Consider the following 22,480-nt stretch of genomic DNA (forward strand, 5'->3'; position numbering starts at 1 on the left):
TAGTAAGGGAGAGAGATTTCCATTATTTCTTTCTATGAAGAAGTGCTTCTGGATATCACCCCTGAATATAAACTAATTCTAAGGTTATGCTCCCTTGGTGAATGGGTAGGTAGGTGGGTCGGGAGGGATTATCTGGTCGGGGGCTAGTCAACTTGAGTCAGGGCTTGTCAGGCTGATGGGGAGGGGGATGTTATCAGGGAGGGGAGTCAGGTCAGGTCGGGGGGCGTAGTTGTGTGGTGGGGGCTAGTCAGGTCTGGGGAGATGTGGGAGGGGGGGTACAGGGCAGGAGGTGGGCATTAGTGGGGAGGTGATCAGTTGGTAGAGGCTTGTCGGGGGGGTGTTTTTGGAGGCCAGGCAGGAGTTGGTGGGGGGAGGGTGGGTAGGTTCACTGTGTGATTGGGAGGTTCACTTGTGTAGCTACCCAGGAGTTCCTTCCAGACAGGAAAGATCCACAATGGTAAAGTTCAGTCCCTTTGTTATGCACATCATACTCAGCAGCTGATCTATGGTGATGCAGCAGATGGGATTGTTGTTTGGAACATGGATGTAAAAAGGCAAGTGACTCCTGGTTGGTTAGATAGTGACCATGAAGGAGAAAAGATGTAGGCCAGAGTCCGTCTTTTTGCCGCTGTCTCGCTGCACCTGGACTATGTCTGCTGTAAAAGTGGACATGACGAGAACCGGGCTGTGCTGAGTCAGGCTGCGTCACGCCAGCATCTATTCCGTCAAGACTCATTTTCTAAGCTTGACTGTCCCGGTAGAACTCCCAGCCTTGAGGGGAACAATTAGAAAAATGCAATTTTGCTTGCAAAGAGATTCACGTACCAACTAAAACACCAAAAATAATTTTTGGGCAGCAATTATAATTTGTATCACAAAAGTACCTTTCCTCAAATGCTGATTTACATCATATAGACTCCTGCACTTTGTGCCCTTTTCCAGCACCCCCTGTGCTGACAGTATAGCTTCCACAAAATGGTCTGATTGCTTTTCTAACATTGAAACTGTAGCACATTGCGCAGCACAGCTGCACTTGACTGAAGTTCAGATCACAGCTGGAATATTTTTCATCCCACCGCAAGGATGTGTTGGCAGAATATTGAGATTTTACTGACAAAATAGAGGAGCCCTTTCTATATGGTCACTGTGGATTGGCTGAAGCAGAGCTGCCTTGGTAGGTTCAAAGTATATTTGGATTAAAACCTTCAGACTACCTTTTTTTTTCAATTTTAAAGACAATGAAGATTGGTTTTGATTCTTTAATATTTTATTTCCTGTCCCAACATCATGCTATTCCATTTTCATATTGAATATTTCATGACAGAAATACTGTATAAATATTTATTATCTGGAAAAGGTTAGATGTCTGTCGGTGGAGTTTCATTTCTGATTTACTGGTAATCTACGTCATGCGTATTTGTACATTTTTCCCAACACAGCTCATTTATTCCAATTTATTCCACACTTCTTCAAAGAAAAATTCCGTGAAGCCTTTTTGAATGACTAGCTTGATAGCAGTGCCTGAAGATCTACAAATTCAGGGATATGAAGTAAGACAGTTGGCAATTTTTGTTCAGTTGGGTTTTTGACTTCAAAAGATCCAGCTTGCCAGCCGGTGTGCAATTGTGTCTGCATATTTTTAGTCAACTTAGGCCCAGAATTTTCTTAAATGTAGGTTTGTAGGAAACTTTGTGAGGAGTTGAAGGTAACATGAATTGCCTGCCGATATATAGTCGGTATGCATGTGAAAAATGATGGCCTGGAAAATGCCCACTCGCCCATCAGCCTGCCCCAGACTGTTGGAATGTCCTGTGCATTACAATACAAACACACTGCGCTCATCCAGAGCCACGTAATCTCCTGGGAGAGGTCAGAAACCAAATGAAAACAGAGGCTGGGTGTGGGGGCTGCGGGGAGGGGGGTGGGGGTGGGGGTGGGTGTGCAGGGTTGCAATAACTGGAAAATGGACTGCTGAGACTATTAGGCAATCAAACTTAGTCCGGGAGACCACCCTGGCCCTGATTAACATTACAAGGTACCTACTCTTCCACAGGGCAATCTCTGCCTCAGCCTGAAATGGGTCCAGCTCTTCACGAACCAGTGCTCACCACACAACCCAACAACATGTTCCAGAGGTCCATTGTTCTCTGTGAAATAGGAACCACCTCCTGACATCTAACCTAGCTCTGCCTTTGCATAACTTGTAAGAGTAACGCCTGCTCTTTGCTAACCTATTCCGTTCAAATGACTGGTCTACACAATTTAATCCCTTCTTTACCATATAAGCCTCAATCCAATCATCTCTCTGTCTATGTTTTTGTAAAGTGCAAAGGCCCTGCTCCTTCAGCCAGCCTTGGTAACTAAGGTGAGGAGTTGCTCTTGTGGCCCCTCTAAGCCCAACGACGTGTGCAATTAGGACCAGGCATGAAAGGCCTGGGGTAAATATGGCTATAAAATTAGTTTTTTTTTAAATTGAAAACTCTGTAGCTCTTGACTGCAGTCTACTCAAGGGGTTTAGGTGACAACCTAAATTGGATCAGTGATGCTCAAGAATTTTGTTATCCCTCACAGGAAATTGAATAATTTTTGTGATGTCAGGATTCCAATTTTTAATCCTAATTTTGAATGGGTTTTTACCTTTGTCCTTTAGCTTTTGTTTGTTCCAGTGAACTGATGGTATATCTGTGTTCTTGACTTGAGATGCTTTTTATAATAGGGGTCATGAATTTCAGTAGTTAATCTTTCAAATTATTAAGAAAAGAATCTGGTTGCCAGGGGATTTCTTTATTCAGCCTTTATCTTGTCACATTGAAGGACAATATTTAACAGGATTAAATTTCTGTATTATATAACGATTGTAAATTGATCAGGCCATGTATGTTTGCCTATAGGCCTTAAGCTCTGGAATCCCTCCCTAAATCTCTCTGTATTGCGACAGCACTCTCTTCCTTTAAGCCGTTCTTATATCCTATCTCTTGTCCTATTATCTCTGTACAGTGTACAATTTTGTCTGAATACACTCCTGTTAAGCACCTAGGGGCATTTAATTGCATTAAGGACGCTGTATGAATGAATACAAGTTGTTGTAGCTCACCAGTAAGACCTTTCCATTTCTTTTTTATTCTTCACAGCATCTTTGAGGTTACCTATTTTAGATAAAATTGTTTTATTCAGTGCACATGTTCTATGGGAATTCAATTTGAGATTAATTAAACTTGCATTCAGGAGCATTCTGCTAAATGCTGTAAAATGATAAGTGACTCTTGTCCCAGTTTCACCAGCGCCTCATTCAAACCAAGATTCAGAAGTTATAGATGATTAATTGCATTACACAGTTATCTTATCCTATTATCATCTGACTAAGTACCCTAACTTTTAAAAATCCTCAAGTGCTAAAGTAAAATGTCACGCATTTTTAATCTACCTTAAATCGGTAAGGGGCGTGCAAGGAGACAGGCAACTACGCCGGGTGAGATGGAGATGAATGAGTAGCAAATTAGGTTCACGTGGTAAATTCTGGTAAGCCCTTTTGAGGTTTTAACCATAGATTTGAGAACGGTCGTTTGGTAGTACAGAACTTGAGTATTGCTGAAAAAAGTGATATGTTGAAGCTTTTCATCTTGCACTTATCAGCATGCTTCACAAGAATATCAGTATAAGGGGAAAACAATTTATACTGTATGAGAAGAGAGTGCCGATTGGTTGGCAAGTGGACTCTGGTAGACGTGGTGCCATGGCGAATGCACCAATTGATGGTGATTGATAGTTAACTGCCAAGCATTGTTTGAAATTTAAACCAGCTGAAACAGCTAGGATAAGTGACAGCCATTCACTGACTTGTTCCTCAGGGCAATGCCTTGACCAATCAAAATTCTAGGTCATGGAATAAAAGGGAAAGTAGGCACTTGGATAAGAAATTGGCTGAGTGACAGGAAACAGAGAGTAGTGATAAATTGTTGTTTTTCAGATTGGAGGAAGGTTTGTAGTGGAGTTCCTCAGGGGTCAGCATTGGGACCCTTGTTCTTCCTGATGTAAATTAATGACCTAGACTATGTTGTTCAGGGCATGATTTCAAAATTTGCAGATGATACACAGATTGGAAATGTTGTCAACTGCGATGGGGGTAGTCTTGAATTTCAAAAGGACATAGACATGTTGGTGGATTGGGCAGACAATTGGCAGATGTAGTTCAATGCAGAAAAGCATGAGGTAATTTGTTTTGGCAGGAAAGATATGGTGAGATAGTAAAATAAAGGGAGAGCCTCTAAAGGAGGTGCAGGAAGAGAGGGACTTCGGTGTATATGTTCTTGAGCCATTGAAGATGGCAGGGCATGTTGAGAGAGCAGTTAATAAAGCACATAATATCTTAGGTTTTATTAATAGGGGCATTGAGTATAAGAGTAAGGAGGTCATGTTGAACTTGTATAAGACACTAGTTAGGCCTCATCGGGAGTATTGCATCCAGTTCTGGGCATCATACTTGACGAAGGATGTGAAGGCATTGGAGAGAATACAGGGGAGATTCACAAGAATGATTCCCAGGATGAAGAACTGTAGCTATGAGGATAGATTGGAGAGGTTGTGACTGTTTTCCTCTGAGGAAAAAAAGGCTGAGAGGAGACCTGAGGGATATGGACAGGGTAAATAATGAGAAACTGTCCCCACTCCAGGGAGCATCAAGAATTAGAGGGCGCAGATTCAAAATAATTGGCAAAAGGAGTAAATGTGATGTGGTGATAAACTTTTCACCCAGAAGGTGGTTGGAGTCTGGAACAAATTTCCTGAAAGGTTGGTGGAGGCAGGTTCAATTGAGGTTTTCAAAGGGGAATTGGATTGCTACCTGAAAAAAGAGAATGTGCAAGATTACGGGGATAAGGCAGGGGAGTGGGGCAACGTTGTATGCTCGGACAGTGAGCCAGTGCAGACTTGATGGACTGAATGGCCGTCTCCTGCACTATAACGATACTGTGGATAAGGTGCCTGGTTTAAATGGGTCTAAGTATTTTAAACTTTAATAAGGACAACTATGTGAGCATGGAAGCTGAGCTAGCTGAAGTGAATTGGGATACTAGGCTAGGGGATAGATCAATAGAGAAGCAGTGGCAGACATTTAAGGGGATATTTCAGAGTACTCAGAATAAATCTATTCCTACTATAAAGAAAAATTCTAAAGGGAGGATCCACCATCCGTGGATAACTAAAGACGTTAAAGCGTCAAATTTAAGGAAAAAGCATATAACCATGCAAAGATGAGTGGCAGGTCAGATGATTGACCCTCAGGTCATTCTCTGCCAATCAGGAGAGAGAAATTAAAGTATGAAAAGAAGCTAGCTAGAAATGTAAAAATGGCTAACATGAGTTTCTACAGTATTTAAAAAGGAAAAGAGTAAGTAAAGTGAGTGTTGGTCCTCTAGAGAGTGAGAATGGGGAGTTAATGGTAGATAACAAGGAGATGGCAGATGAAATGAACAAATATTTTGCTCCTGTCTTCACTACAGAGGATACAAAAAACATTCCGGTAATAGCTGTAAATCAGGAGGTGGAAGGGAGAGAGGAACTTGGTGAAATTACAATCACTAGGGAAGTGGCACTGAGCAAACTGATGGAGCTGCAACCTGACAAGTCTCGAGGTCCTGATGGACTTCATCCTAGGGTCTTAAAAGAGGCAGCTAATGAGGTAGTAGATGCATTAGTGTGAACTTTAGAAAATTAACACCTAGATTTTGGAATGGTTCCATCAGACTGGAAAGAAGCAAATATAACCCCTCTATTCAAGAAAGGAGGGAGGCAGAAAACAGGAAACTATAGGTCAGTTAGCTCCACGTCTGTCATGGGCAAGGTGTTAGAATCGATCATTAAGGAGGTTGTAGCTGGGCACTTAGAAATTAGGAAGAGTCAGCATGGCTTTGGAAAGGGAAATCATGTTTAACCAATTTATTGGAGTTCTTTGAAGGAGTAACATGTGCTGTGGATAGAAGGGAGTCTACAGACATTCTGTACTTGGATTTCCAGAAGGCATTTGATAAGGTGCCACATCAAAGGTTATTTCAGAAAATAAAAGCTCATAGTGGAGGGGGTAACATATTAGCCTGGAAAGAGGATTGGCTGGCTGGCCAATCCTGCATAAATGTGTCTTTACCTGATTGGCAGGATGTGACTAGTGGAATCCTGCAGGGCTCTGTGCTGGGGCCTCAACTTTTTACAATTTACATCAATGACTTAGCTGAGGGGAGGGAAGGCATAATAGCAAAATTTGCAGATGACACAAAATAGGAAAGTATATTTTGAAGAAGACATAAGGAGCTTGAAGACCGACATAGGTAAGTTGAGCAAATGGGCAAAAATCTGGTGATGGAGTATAATGTGGGAAATGTGAAGCTGTTCACTTTGGAGAAAGACTGCAGAATTCTGAGGTACAGAGAGATCTAGGTGTTCTTGTGCATGAGTCACAAAAAGTTAGTACGCAGGTACAGCAAGTAATTTAGAAGGCTAATGGAATGTAACCTTTTATTACGAGAGGAATGGAACATAAAAGTAAGGATAAAAGCAAAATACTGCGGATGCTGGAAATCTGAAACAAAAACAGAAAATGCTGAAAAAGCTCAGCAGGTCTGACAGCATCTGTGGAAAGAGAAACAAAGTTAACGTTTTGAGTCTGTATGACCCTTCAGAGCTGAAGAGAAGTGGAAATGTGATGAAATTTATACTGTTTGGAACATGGAACAAGTGACAGGTGCCTTACAGCCTTCTGGATTTAACATTGAGTTCAACAACTTCAGACCATGAATCCCCTCCTCCACCCTCACCCCCTTTTTTATATCCCCTTTTATGTTCGTTTTTATTTTTTTTTCCACTTAATTTTATTTTTATTCATTTATCTGTGGTTTTATCCCATTTGATATCCCATTTTCTGTCCTTTTTCTCCCCACCACTGGCCCCACCCCCCACCCCATTTCCTACAGGGTCATCTGTCACTTGTTCCATGTTGTTCTTTCACACAATGCTACCCTTGTTCTGCTATAATCGCATTCTGCTTTCTTACCTTTACGCCACTATTAGCACCTTTTTTAGCACTTACCACTACCATGAACACCCTCTTTGTTCTTTAGTTCATGAAATCTTTGTCAATCCCTCCTTTGTCCCCACCTATCACTGGCCTTCTGCCCAGCTCCATCTGCCCACCCCACTTACACAGTAAAAAAAATTCATCACATTTCCACTTCTCTTCAGCTCTGAAGAAGGGTCATATGGACTCGAAACATTAACTTTATTTCTTGTTCCACAGTTGTTGATATAAGTAAGGATGTTATGTTTTAGTTAGACAGGGCGTTGGTGAGACCACATCTCGTATACTGTGTGCAGTTTTAGTTTCCTTATTTAAGGAAGAATGTAAATACATTGGAGGCAGCTCAGAAGGGGAATACTAGACTGATACCTGGAACGAGTGGTTTCCCTTATGAGGATAGGTTGGAGAGACTGGGCCTGTTTCTACTGGAGTTTCGAAGAGTGAAGGGTGACTTGATTGAAGTATATAAGATCCTGAATGGTCTTGACAAGACAGATGTGGAACGGATGTTTCCTCTTGTGGGTGATTCCAGAATTAGGGGGCACTGTTTGAAAATCAGAGGTCACCCTTATAGGACAGATATGAGAATTTATTTTCTCCTGAGGGTTATGCAACTTTGGAAGTGGAGTCACTGAATATTTGTATGGCAGAATTAGATTCTTATTTGGCAAGGGAATCAAAGGTTATTGGGGTGGATGGCAACGTAGAACTCAAAACACAAGCAGATCATGATCTTACTAAATGTTGGAGTGGGATCGAGTGGCTGAATGGCCTACCCTTGCTTCTATTTTGTATGTTCGTATGCACGTGCACATTCCCTATTATGTAGCAATGGCTTCTACTTCCAAATCATGTATGTGGGCAACAGAGGTATTGATCATGTGGTCACATGATCGAAACTGAGTTCAGATAACAAATCTTATTACTCTAAGAACCGGAGAGAAACAGATTAGTCTGGAAACCAACAGCACAGAAGAGCCAAGGGATAGAAGGTCCCGAGCGGACACCTCTCTCCCCACCCATCTTGCAAGCTGAAACCCTGTCTGCTGTTTAACTACCCACGTGGTGCAGGCAGAGGTTTTTAAAACATCAATCCAGCAGCTGCAGTCTCCAGGGGTAAAAAGGATACATTGACCGCCAACATCTTTAGATCACCTCGATGCCAAATCCTGAGAGGCCCCTGAGCCAGCCTGGAACCATCCAATTCATCAGTAACCAGAGCCGTATATCTTAAAACTTTCATCGGACTCTAAAAGCCTGTTTAATCTATCCTCCCACTCAGTAACTCATTGGTGTATGTGGTGGGTGGATGTGTGTGTGTGAGAAAGTTGGAGCGTTTTTATTATTTTACTCGGGGTTAATAGATACAATCCTCTTTTTTAAAAAATGATCAAGGAAACTTGTCTCTGTGTGTCTTCTATAGTCACAGCACTTAAACAGTCAAATACTCACTGAATTGGGAAACATATCCTTTTTAAAAAAAACCTGTTGCAGTCAAATGAGGACTGGGAAAAGAGGGTAGCCGTTCTACTTCTCCTTCACCAGCTAGTAACACCTGTCTGAGGCTGAACCAGACTGTTCACAACTTTTTAACTACACCGAACATGCTATAGAAATGCAAATTGTTTTTGATATGGATCAACGGCGCCTACATGGAGTTGAGATGCAGAACAGCCATGATCTAATAGAATGGCAGAAGAGTCTCAAAGGGCTGAATCGCCTCCTGTTCCCATGATTGGAGAAGCTACCTGGATCCTGGATGGTCTAATTGGTGTCAATGCCTAATGGCTACTCTCAGGTCTAATTTGTGCTTCAGAGCTCAGTATTGAGAGATTTAATTGGAGTCAGTGGCTGATGGCTGAGATCTAGTTGCACTTTTGCTGCAAACTGAGTTGTAATTGGGGTCAGGACTGAGTACGAGAGGTCTAATTGGTGTCAACGGGTAGCGTAAGTTATGATTGAAGAGAGGGTCTGGGCCATGTGATATGTAACTGGGATCAGCATTTGGGTCCTGTGGGGGGGGGGTAACTGAAGTGTGGGGAGTGGGTACTATTATGTTAAACGGGGGCAGGGGCTGGATATGGATATTTTTAAGTGGGTTTAACAGGTGAGTACTGAGAGGTGTAATTGGGGCAGGGGCAGCATGGTGAGCATTTTAATTGGGGTGAGACTGGGCACTGAGGTATAACTGGATATGGAAGCTGGGTGCTGAGGTGTTATTGAAATCAGTGGCTATGGAAAAGCTGACTACAGTGACTTGTGGTTAATTTAAAAATGTCCTACAGTCGCTTTAAAAGAACCGTGGCCTTCATTTAAACCTATTTGTGTGAAGATCTGCCTTTTGAAATTGCTTCATTCCTAAGTGGATAATCTAACCTTTTTTTTAAAAAAAATCCTAATTTTTATTTTTGGTTTTTATTAGGGCAAGGTTATTGGTGTGACCATTGGTTGCATCCTAGGAATGTTTCCACTATTTTTCTTCAAAACTGAAGAAGAAGAAAAGCTAGAAGAAAGCAAGAACTAAAGTTGTGTGCCAGTTGACGAACTATTTAACCGGTGTTGAATCTGATGTTTGCATTGTGAAGTTTCCTGGAAAAAATAACTGCAGTCTTTTGACGGACAGAAGTGCAGTCTCATCCGGGATGTGGTGGACTATTGACACTAAGAAATCAATACTTACAAATATATTTTTCATGAACTCAGTATGGTGAAACTTGTCTATTGACCCCTTAATCCCAAATTTGGGGAAAAGATACAGCCACGTGCACACTCACTAAAAGTATGATTAAGTGGTCTTTAAGATCCGTTTCACTGCATGTCAGTTTCACTGCCTTGTTTTCCTTGATCCATTATAATGTGTTTGAAAATAAATTAATTTTGTCAAGTTGCGAATGCTAACATTTTTATCTAAGTATGTAATTGTAGAACCAATCATACAAGTTGTGATACTAAATTATGGAAAATGTAATAACTGAGTTAACTGAAGGATTATTTAACATTTTGTGTTGAAAAGCTGCCTCGAATTCAGTTTATGCAGTCTTATGATTTGGCACTAACCCAGTGTACAATTTCTTTTAAGTGTGACTAAAGCTGTAATTGTGTTCACACAATGGTTATTACCATTCATTTTTTTGTGCATTCGATCTTTATATTTGAAACACAAATCACTCATAAATGGTAACAAATAGTAACAATTGCAGCTTATGAGCATTGTGCTGTTAAGTTAAAAGACTTATTAATGGTACTTAGAATAAACACTCCAGTCTCTCTCTCTTTGGATGTACTTGGTGCTAATTGTAGGATCTAAATTGCATTGTATTTATTCAGAGATAAAGTGAATGGAAATGTAAAATATTTTGTTACAACAAATATCTTTTATCTTTGTTTAAATGTTTCATCTTATAATGACCGAGTTTTAATGATTGCAAGTTGAGGCTCCCGCGTCCTTATTTTTAATAGTAGCTTGGCTGGTCTTGAGATTTTATCAAGGCTAGCACAGCACCAAGAACTAAAAGTGGACATCTTTGGGAAAGATGTGATATTTCTGTAATTAAACAAAGGTTCATTAACAACGATCCATATGAGATGGTGTTTGTGCGCGAAAAGTGAGCTGAACCAAATCGTTTTCCTGAAACCCATGATAGTTCAGTGAGTAAAGACGACTTAATTCTTACATTGCAGCAAACTGGCTCTTTGAGCAGTTGATAATGTAGACACGAATAGAATGCTTGCAATGATTTGACGTGATACCCGAAATAATAACCAAAGCAAAAATATTGCAGGTGCTGAAAAATCTGAAATAAGAATAGATAATGCTGAAAAGCATGCAGTAGTTCAGACAGCATCAGTGGAGAGAGAAACAGTTAACATTTCAGGTGACTTTTCATAAAGCAAAATAATATACCTAACAAAAAGTGGATCCAAATTATTAAAAACAGGTTGAGCTGTTTGTTTGCTTTAAACCAGATTGCAAATATGGTACAAGTTGCACCTTTTACAGAAATTTGCCAATAAGATATTCTACATGGTCACTAAATCCCATTTGCTAAAGAACATTTTCACACTCGATACAGGACCAGAAGAATGGATGATAAAGGCTGTGAGTAGTGGTCTCAAGTCCCAATTATACAAAGATGCCAGTTAATGACCAATCTGGTGCTTAGTGGTTCTGAAATGATCACCTCCAAATGTTAGATGACACTAATTTTATGTTTATGTACAGCAGATTAAATAAATCATGCAACATTACTTAATAGATTAATTTAGTAGAATGTTGCTGCTATTGGCCAACAGTGCTGTTTATTTTCATACTCAGAATAGCGGCCTGGCTATCGAGTACAAAATCTGTAAGAAATAGGAAACACTTGTTAATTTTAATTCCCAGACTGCAAGATTGATCTGCATAATTAATAGTTCAGCAGTTAGAATGAAGGGCCAGGAATGGCAGCTTCACAAGTGTTGGATTTTTTGAATTCAACAGCTGGCCTTTTTGTGTTTCGAGACTCATTTTTACCTGACAAAAGCTGAAAAGCCTTCAGATAAACTAATGCATGTAACTGAGAGGTAGCTTAGAAGAATGGATGTATTTACTAGGTAACGTAGATAGTTTTAATATTGATGCCTTGTGCATAGCCCCAATAGAGTGGAAAACGTGTCCATAGTTGTGGTTACTCTTGAGCAGATTTGCTATATATAAACACCTAAAATGTAGATTTAAAAAAAAAAGAGAATCCTAAAATATTGATTGGCTAATGATTCTTCAAATCACATGTTAATCGCCATTTTTTTCACCATTTGCACTTTTAAAAGCACAAGACTCTAACTTGATGTATATCAATAATGAAATTAGTTCATCTCTTCAGATCTCAAAATAACGCAAAGGGACCAATAATAAGAATTAAATCTTTAAATTAAAGTTACCTGTGTGATGTTTTATTTTTGGTGCAAGTGAATTAAATCTAATGCTCTTCTGAGATTTGGTGTGATAGTTTGAGCCATGGAAGGGATTTTCAGCTTTCCATTAACTAAACAAATGTAGTTAGAAATATTAAATATAGAAGAGCAATACGTTCTCAGTAATCACTTTGATTAACCTGTTTAGAATCAAGCTTATACAGTCTGAGTATTCTTTTTTTGGCTAATGGGAGCTTTTATGTCTTGACATCAGCAGAAGAGAATAGTAGAGAAAAGGCTGTTTTTTATAATTCACACACGAGCAGCCTTGTCGCACATGATATGCAGCACTAATCTCCCAGGTCGAAACTAGATTGAAAGCCAAGATTATCTAACATGGTTGAATTTTCAAATGAACTTAGTGAAACGATTCTTTGGCTCAGAAGAGCATTGAGTTACACACTTTCCGTTAACAAGTTGGCACATAACCTGGGAGGGAAAATCAAAAATAAGACTCGAATCCTCAGGGGAAAATAAAAATCACATTTTGAGTAGACCCGGGTAACTTGTTGAATGCTGGTCAGGGCTTTAAGTAAAGGTTCACCCGAGAACGTCTAGGCTAAGGCTTTCAATTGCTACCTTCGATATTACAGTAATCAGCTAATCCGTGTTTTTAATCAAATTAACTTTGTTTGTTTATGCAAGTGTATTTGTGTTGTGAATAATAGGATAGTTCAATGCATGTAGTTTTCAATGTAATATTTGTTAAAGCTGGAACCAATATTAATATATTACAAGCATACTTTGTGATGTTTAAATAAATGTGGGAGGAAACTGTTTCATTTAAGGACTACTTGACACTTTCGACTTTTATTTACTGTGAACTTTATGTAAGATCTGCAACACTATAATGTACATATTATAAATAATATAGGTTCTCCATGACTCGCAAAAATTTGGCGCTTTAAAACTCTGACTTCTGGCTATTGACTCACTTTCCAGAAAAAATACTTTTTCTCTGAGCTCTATCAAAACCTCTCATCATTTTCACTTCTTAATCTTCACTGTTTCAAGGAGAACAGCACCAACTTTTCCTCATAACTGAAGTCTCTCATCCCTAGTGACATCCTGATAAGTCTCATCTGTGGCCTTTACACCTTTCCTGAACTGCCCAGAATTATGCGCAATGCTCCAGTGATTTATAAAATTCTAACATGACTCCTTTAATTTTTATTCTACGCCTCTATAAACCCAAGTAACCCATATGCTTTTTAAGCCATGTTATCAACTTGTCATGCCATCTTTAGAGATTTGTATTTATGGAGAACAAGGGCTCTCTCCTCATCTACACGTTCAAAATCATGGCATTTATAGTATAATGTCTTTCCATATTAGTCCAACTAAAGTGCATCACTTTGCATTTCCCCTCAAAGAGCTTCATCTGGCATGCTACTGTCCATTTCACCATCCTGTCTGTCATTCTGAAGACTATAACTACCCTCATCACTATCTATTACTTTGCCAAGTTTCATATAATCTGTAAAATTTATAATGCTGTTTCCTACACCTGAGTCTTGGTCATTTATAAAAACTGAAAAGAGCAATGGACCAAAAACTGACCCTTGGGAGATACCACTGCAAACCACCTCCCAAATGAGAAAAACATCTATCCGCTATCACTCTCTGCTACCTGTTACTGATTCAATTCTGTATCTATACTGCCACTTTCCCTTAATTTATGGGCTTCTATCTTCTTAAGTCTTCTGTGTGGCACTTTGTCGAAGGCCTTCTGAAAGTCCATGTACAATATCTATTGTGTTACCTTGATCAACCTGCTCTGTACCTCATCAAAGAATAATATGGAGCACAGTTAGTAATGACTAAATACTCCATCTATATCTACATTCAATGCCAACATCATTTATGGTGTCAATTGCCCTAGCTTAGGCTACTAAGTCTAGTTTAGGCTTGAGCATGTGTAAATTCAGCTCTTTTTTTTTAATCCTTTCACTTTGGGATTTTGTTCATCCTCTGGCTGCACTAGTTACTCTCAGAATTCTTGTTTGGTTCAGGCATTCACATATAAAAGAATAGCATTTGTTACAAATCCCTGCTGTTAACTCCAACAGTATTAAAAGCCAAGATATTTACCTTCTTGTTGGAGAACTTTTTGGACAAACTCAGTCGCATTGAATTAACAATTCACCCATTGATCAGAGCAGTTTGTTCAAAGTAACAAAGTTTCAACTTAAATTTGCGCATTAATCAATTTAATCTTTCAAGCAAAGATAGGAATTCCTAAAGATGTAAATTGCTCAAACAATTTAAAGCTTTTGCACTTGCTATGGTAGAGACCCATCCTGCTGTCACAGGATAAAAATACTCTACACTCATTAACAACTAAAAAGACAAAGGTTATTCCTCTCATCACAAATGTGGGATGAGCACATGAGATACATGCAGTCAGCGTGATGTCAGGAAGATATAATTCACAATGTTTTGCAATTTATTGTAAAATACTGGTATCTGTGTGTATTTATTGTAAAATACTGGTATCTGGTATGCTTCAGTTCTGCCGAAGGGCCATGAAGGCTCGAAACGTTAACTGATTTCTTCTCCGCCGATGCTGCCAGACCCGCTGAGTTTTTCCAGGTAATTCTGTTTTTGTTTTGGATTTCCAGCATCCGCAGTAGCTTTTAGCTTTTTGTTTTTATATCTGTGTGTGTGTGTGTGTGTATATGTGTGACTCAATTGAATTAAAGGCAGCTGGTCTGAAGGCTTTGATGTGGTAGAAGATGAGCTAGGTTTGAAATGTTACCTAGGTAAACAGGTGTCAAGGGAACATTTACATTTTTAAATAAACCAGACTAGATTGTTTTCAAAGGGGTGAAATGTTACACCTAGCCAGGTGAAGTTCAGAAACAGTGTTTATTTTTCCCAAAGATTACTGATAAAATTAGTACTATGAGAGATTTTTATTATTAGAAAGGTAAAGTCCAAAGACATAGTGAAACAATGGGTATTTGCATTCAAAGGGGAAAATATGTATAAAGGAGCAAAGGCTGTGTGTTAGATTAGGCATTTTAGTGAAAAGCCTTCAGCATCTTTGCCTCAAGCTGCTGTTTATGAAGAACTGAAGTTAAGGACACTCACTTTGAATTGGATTGTCAGGGTACCATGGGCAAAATTTTTAGCTTGGGGGGCGCGCATGCGCGCCAGACCCGACCGAGTGTAAGATGACGTGTGATGACAGCGGGCGACTGTCCCGGCGTCATCACGCACTCACGCAATACTTTGGTCTGCAGGCATGCACTGGAGTTGGCAGCGTGCCCGCTGACAATTTAATGACCATAATAGGCCTTTTGATAATTAATGTGAATTTTTCGCTGCCCGTCCAACCTTACGGCTGGTGGGAAGGCGAAAAGGTCAAGCAGCCTTTGCACTTATTAGGAAACCTCCTCCATGGGCAGGATGAGGTTTCCCAAAGCAAATAAAAATAAAATAAAAATTTTAAAACTTAATTAGTAACATGTCCCTGCTCATGTGACAGAGTCACATGAGGGGACATGGTTCATTACATTTTTATTTTCTTTATTTTTTTAATACGTTTTCAGCTCCCTGAGGCAGCTCTTTGCCTCAGGGAGATTATTATGAAGCGGGCATGTGTGACGTTTCTGCTTGCCCTGCTTGCACTTTCCCACACAGCGCTGAGCGCTGCCGCTCACAGTTCATGCTGGGTGGGTCTTAATTGGCCCGCCAGTGTGAAATCGCCTTACAGCCCCAATTGCGAGTGGCTGTTGACTCCCTGCCCACCACCACCGAGCCCGCCCAACATGGGTGAAATTCTGCCCCATGTTTCTTTGGGTCTTTTAAAGTCTGTGTCTTACTGTTGCCTTAACGAAAGTGTAACTGGGAGTCAGATTAAGTAGGGTGTTTAGAAATTATATTAGTAATTTGTAGACATATGTATGTGCTTAAAATTGTTTCTCTTATTAATAAATGTTTAATCTAGTTTTGTAAAATCCTGTAAGACTTGGTGGTCTTATTACTACTAAATTCAAAGCACGCATCTCAAAATTTATGCAAATTGCAAAACAAGTTGTGGCAGTTGTTTCAAGTTACCATTTACCATCAGCTCTGCCATAACAGCGAATGATGCACAGTTTCCACCCAGAGTAGGGAAAGTGCCAAACACTCTGGACGTGGCCTTTGGGGGCCCAAACACAAACCTTTCTCCAAGTGCACAGTGCATTGCTGATGACAAATGAGAAAGTTTATAACAGATAGAAAAAAAAAAATTGCAATTTGAGGGGAGATGGTGGTATAGCACTGGACTAGTAACCCAGAGGCCCAGGCTAATACAATGGAGCCATGAGTACAAATCCCACCATGACGGTTGGTGGAATTTAAATTCAATTAATAAACCTGGAATTTAAAGCTAGTATCAGTAATGGTGACCGTGATACACATCACTGATTGGCGTAAAAACCCATCCGGTTTGCTAAAACCCTTTAGGGAAGGAAGTCTGCCATCCTTATCTGATCTGGAACTATATGTGACTGCAGCAATGTGATTGACCCTTCACTGCAGTTCAATAGCAATTAGGGATAGACAACAACGCTGGCTTAGCCATGAAAGTATAAAGAATGGAATAACACATTAGCACTCCTCATAATCACCAGACGTCTCAAAGCACTTTATAGCCATTCAGTACTTCTGAAGTGTAGTCACGGTTGTAATGTAGGAAACGTGGCAGACAATTTGCCCGCAGCAAGTTTCTGCAAACAGCAATGTGATAATGAGCAGATAATCTTTGTGATGTTGATTGAGAAAAGAACAACTCACATTTACATAATGCTATTCACGACCACTGGACATCCCAAAGCACTGTACAACCAATGGAGCGCTAAAGTATTGAGGGATAAATATTGGCCAGGACACAGGGGATAACTTCCTTGGTCCTCTTCAAAATAGTGCCATGGGATCTTTTACTGTTACTTTGACACGGGTTTTTATTTTTCCTTTTCACTTTTTACTTCCACCTAAGAGGGCATACAGAGGCCACAATTTAACGTTTCATTGGAAAGACATCACCTCTGACAGTGCTACCTTGATTTTTGTGTACGAGTCTCTGGAATGGGTCTTGAACCAGAGTGGAAATGGGAGATTATCAACAACTGCTCCCAACTGCACAAAACATAAGCTAACCCATCAATATTCCTAAAAAAGATAGGATGACTTAAGTGCACTTTTACATATCTACAAGCCCCCCTGCCAAAACCTGCCCTGATCCCAAACCACATAAAACTATTGTACAAATGTGCATTGCCCTGCTTCCAAAATACTCCCCAGGGAATATGAAACTGCTCCAATATATAGGCAGAAAAAGAAATGTAAAGAAAAATGGTTAAGATTTTTTTTTGACCATTTATGACCACATATAATTTTTGAAATCTCTAACTTGGTAATAATGAAAACAATATTTCTCTTTATGGTGCAAAGTTATCATCCAAGATTAAAGTGGATAGAAATGATGGCCTGTGTTTGTGAATCCCTGCAACAAATGTGCTGTTTGTTATCTTGAGGTTTAGGGGAGTGGGCCACTGGGAGTCGAAAATCAAAGAAAACTGGAGAGAGAAGAACAGCCGAGAAAGCAAATAGTAAATACAAGGAAAGAAAAAGTGTGGCGACAGAGAGAAAGAACAAAATAAGAAAAAAAAAGGAGCAATGCAACTGAGATCAGAAATATGATGTGGACAATTAATTCTATGGGGAGAATTTTCCCCATCTCCCCGGGTCTGGAGTGGGCGCCGGTGGGGCAGAGCCGATCGCCACCCGTGATTGGCCGCGCGCCGCCATTTTACGTGGGTGGGCCAATTAAGGCTTGCCCAGCATGACGCGTACCCGGAAGCGCTTAGCGCTCCCTGTGCGGGTGGGGGGGGGGGGAAGAGGGAGAGTTGGGGCTTGCGCTCTTTCGTGCATGCACGCGAAAGAGCACAGAAATCTCCCTGAGGCAGCTCCGTGCCTCACGGAGATTGAGTTCAGTTCAAAATTTAAAAAATAAAATTATTCAGACGTGTCCCCTCATGTGGCAGTGTCACATGAGCTGAGACATGCTTATGAATTTTGATGAAAATTTTTATTTAATTTATAAACCCTTCATGAAACCTCAAGGTTGGACGGGCAGCCCTGACACTCACTTTAATTAGGTAATTAATGGCCCTAACAGGCCTTTGACAGATTGGCGGGTGTGCACCTGAGCCTGGTGTGCGCCCGCTGAACTGAAGATCAGAATGATGTTGGGATGCATACCCACTGTCACTACATGTCATTTTATGCATCGGCGTACAGGGTCCGCCCCCTGCACGCCGAACGGAAGATTCTGACCTATGTTTTTTAACAAAATCTTGCGGGGCCAAGGAACTAGGCATGACCTTTGCCAATTCAAAATTTTCCCGAGTCAAACTGGATGATGGTCACAAGGGAGATTATCCCGAGGCTGCTCCTAGGCGTTGGATCATGTGGGTGCCGCGAATATTGGACGTGTAATCTTGGTTGGAGCACTGGAGCACATGACTGTAAAGGGCATCCACCTCAGTTCCTGATTGTTGTTGCAACCGGGCAACCTAATGTGTCTGAGTGTAGACCCAGGAAAATCTCCCCTCCTGCCTCCAGCCAAGCAGCCAGCCTCTGCTGTACCAGGTAACCTTCCAGTTTCCTTGAATCCCGTTCAGAACTCAAGAACTACGTTCAGCAAATTGAGAAGTTCTGTTTGCAGATGATCCAGTGCTGCACACAGCTGCTGGCGGCATACTTGTCGGCACCTTGGTATCTTTGGTGACAAAGTATCAATTGAGTAAATTTGGAAAAGTTTGAAAAGTTACCATAGCAATGATAAGAACAAAAAACTACTGCGGATGCTGGAAATCCAAAACAAAAACAGAATTACCTGGAAAAACTCAGCAGGTCTGGCAGCATCGGTGGAGAAGAAAAGAGTCGACATTTCGAGTCCTCATGACCCTTCAACAGAACTGAGTATAGTTAGGAGAGGGGTGAAATATTTCACTAATCCCATTTTTAAAAAGTCCTGGTTAACCTGTTCTGCTGCTGTTACTGTGCAATCCCTTAGAATCATGATTATTTGGGTGGGTGACCCTGCTTTTGAAGAGCGAGGAGGCTCTTTGCAAAAGGTAATGATTATGCTGACTGATGTGTTTTTTAAAGATATAGGCATAACTTAAATGAAATGTTTTGGTTTTTATTATATTAATGAAATCAGGCTGTAGCCCAAACTCTTCTTGTGCAGCTTCACCTGGTTTGCAATGCCTCACTCTTATTTCTGCAGAGCTGTGACTGTCAGAGTAAACAAATCATTTCGCCAGAACAAGCTGAAATATGGTGACTCTCATCTGCGGTTGACTGTCTCATCCAATCAAGCACCCCAGCTTTATGCGTGGTAATGTCTTCACAGTGAGACTCATTTTCATTATGAGCTGCACATATTAGGGACCCTGTTATCAGCACAGATTATAGACCCTGACAAGTTTTTATTAAATCAAGCCCCATGCTCCAAAGAGTGTTTAATTAGCATGAACTGATTTATTGAAGGCAAGGAAAATAGATCACACAGAGTGAAAGAAAATGAAATTTTGCAAAAAACATTTGCAAATAGAATATTGCTTAGTTTAATACATCCACACCGACATGGACAAACCATATGGTCATCATTTTCTTGACACGTATTGCGGTATTGCATACAGCCATGCATTAATCAATTGGGTAACAATTAATGTCCCAGTGTGTTTCTAATTGGAACAGAGTACTAACGGCAATTTAATGTTTTTCATTTTGGAATTTTCCAGCGATCTGCCTTCTGTGCAGGCACAGTTTGATGCCCCTGTCGTCCTGCTGTTGTCACTTGGAATAAGCACTGTTCCTGCTCAAGATTTAATGGTAAGTCCAATTGAAATCGTCCAGCCAAAACTGGGGCTGGTACAAGTTCTCCGCCACCCGTAAAATATAGACACTAGTTGCAGAATATTTCACAGCTTGTGGCGTGGGGCAGGATGGCTAGCTAAAATGGTTAGGAGCAATGATGCAGCTAGGCTTGCGGAGGAAGTATGTAATCCCTTTTTTTGTGTTCACAGGTGAAGAGGGGACATCTTTGAATGTGGGTACCTGGGGAACATTAAAGGACAATTGTGCAGCTCTGCTGCCTCCATGTAGATATTGAGACTCTATATTTTTTGCTCACTCCTCTGGGCTATCCACTACCTGTGCCTGAACAGGGAGTCCCACTCACATGCCTCAGTAAATGTTGCTGAAAATCAACTGCCAGGAAGCTTTTAACAGAAGTTTCGAGGATAGCTCTCCATCATATCCTCTCTCTACAAAAGATGCAAAACTCTACAGAAGCTGGAAATCTGAAATGAAAACAGAAAGTGCTGGAAATGCTCAGCAGGTCCGGCAGCATCTGTGGAAAGGGAAACTGAGTTAATATTTCAGGTCGGCGACCTTTCACAATATTCTCCCTTTATCTCTCCGATATAACTGTGTCACCATCACACTTGATCACTTGTAGGAATGGACATTATTCTGACTTTTATTACTATGGATAGCTAATCCCTATTTTACTGTCTAGTACCATACCTTGCTGTCCTGACCTCCCTATGTTTTTGCACATTATCCACCAACACAATATATTGAAGGGAGGATGAGGAGTACATCTATGCTTCAAATGCAATGTCTTAAGGATTCTGAATCATTATTTATCCGGTAATGATTTTATTAGGAATGCTGCTAGGTACTGGATAAACAGCATCAGGGAGACTGACAACAAAAGAACATTGAGTGTAGTGACAGTATTTCTTTTGTGGTTTCTCCATATATTGAAATAAAGGGTTTTCATGGGACTCATTATCCAGTTTAAAGATATGCTTGGCTGGCTGTGAAAACAGAAACAACTATTAGTTGTTAACAATAGCCTGTTCACTGATGCTCTGTTTGGGTTCTGCCAGGGCCACTCAGCTCGTGACCTCATACAGCCTTGGTCCAAACATAGATAAAGAGCTGAACTCAAGGGGTGAGGTGTGAGTGACTATCCTGCCCTTGACATCAAGGCAGCATTTGACCGAGAGTAGCATCAAGGAGCCCTAGCAAAACTGAAGCCAATGGGAATCAGGGGGAAAATTCTCTACTGGTTGGAGTCATACCTAACATAAAGGAAGATGGGTGTGGTTGTTGGAGATCAATCATCTCAGTCCCAGGACATCACTGCTGGAGTTCCTCACGGTAGTGTCTTAGGCCCAGCCACCTTCAACTGCTTCATCAATGACCCTCCCTCCATCATAAGATCGGAAGTGGGGATGTTCGCTGATGATTGCACAATGTTCAGCACCATTCTTGACTCCTCAGATACTGTAGCAGTCCATGCTCATATGCAGCAAGACCTAGACAATATTCAGGCTTGGGCTGATAAATGGCAAGTAACATTTGCACCACACAAGTGCCAGGCAACAACCATCTCCACCAAGAGAGAATCTAACCATTACCCCTTGACATTCAATGGCATTACCATCACTGAATCCCTCACTATCAACACCCTGGGGGTTACTATTGACCAAAAACTAAACTGGACTAGCTATTATAAATATTGTGGCTGCAAGAGCAGGTCAGAGGCTGGGAAGTCTGCAGAGAGTAATTCACCTCCTGACTCCTTAAAGCCTGTCCATCAGCTACAAGTCACAATTCAGGTGTATAATGGAATACTCTCCACTTCACTGGATGAATGCAGCTCCAACAACACTCAAGAAGCTTGACACCACCCAGGACAAGCAGCCCACTTGATTGGCACCCCATCCACCACCTTCAACATTCACTCCCTCTGCTACCAAGGCACAGTGGCAGCAGTACCATCTACACGATGCACTGCAGCAACTTACCAAGGCTCCTTTGACAGCACCTTCCAAACCCATGATCACAACCACCTAGAAGGACAAGGTAAGCAAAAGTATGGGAACACCACCACCTGCAAGGTCCCCTTCAAATTACACATCATCCTGACTTGGAACTACGCTTGCGCTATCGCTGGGTCAAAATCCTGGAACTCCCTTCCTAACAGCACTGTGGGTGTACCTACAACACATGGTCTGAAGCAGTTCAAGAAGGCAGCTCACTACTACCTTCTCAAGGGCAATTAGTGATGGGCAATACATGCTGGCCTAGCCACATCCCATGATCGAATAATTTTAAAAAAGTTCCTTTACTGGTGCAAATCCTTCACAACTACAGATATTTACACTCAAACAACTGAGACAGAGATAACAGATCTTTTCAAACACCAGCTTAACATGAAACACACAAGACAGATTTTAGGAGATTGTTATTTGTCCCAGGTTTACCCAGTGATGTGAAGCTGGCCTGTAGAGTACAAGAGCAAGGAGGTTATGTTGAACTTGTATAAGGCACTCGTTGTATAAGGCACTCGTTCAGCCTCAGCTGGAGTATTGCGTTCAGTTCTGG

At 40.9% G+C, this 22,480-nt stretch overlaps 1 protein-coding gene across 3 annotated transcripts in view; it reads left to right on the plus strand.

Annotated features, from left to right (window-relative positions):
• Nucleotides 1–19,873, plus strand: part of tmem65 (transmembrane protein 65) — a 72,192-nt gene extending 52,319 nt beyond the window's left edge. For 2 of the 3 annotated variants that reach the window (XM_078540001.1, XM_078540000.1), the window contains exon 7: nt 9,489–12,806. In XM_078540001.1, coding sequence (XP_078396127.1) covers nt 9,489–9,590 — 102 coding nt within the window. In that variant the 3' untranslated portion in view covers nt 9,591–12,806. Of the gene's footprint in view, nt 1–9,488; nt 12,807–19,821 lie in introns of those variants that run through there. The other variant, XM_078540002.1, reaches the window with a different exon arrangement.
• The last annotated feature ends 2,607 nt before the right edge of the window (nt 19,874–22,480 follow it).

Source organism: Cetorhinus maximus, chromosome 4 (genome assembly GCF_964194155.1).
Source record: "Cetorhinus maximus chromosome 4, sCetMax3.hap1.1, whole genome shotgun sequence".
Taxonomy (NCBI): Eukaryota; Metazoa; Chordata; class Chondrichthyes; order Lamniformes; family Cetorhinidae; genus Cetorhinus; species Cetorhinus maximus.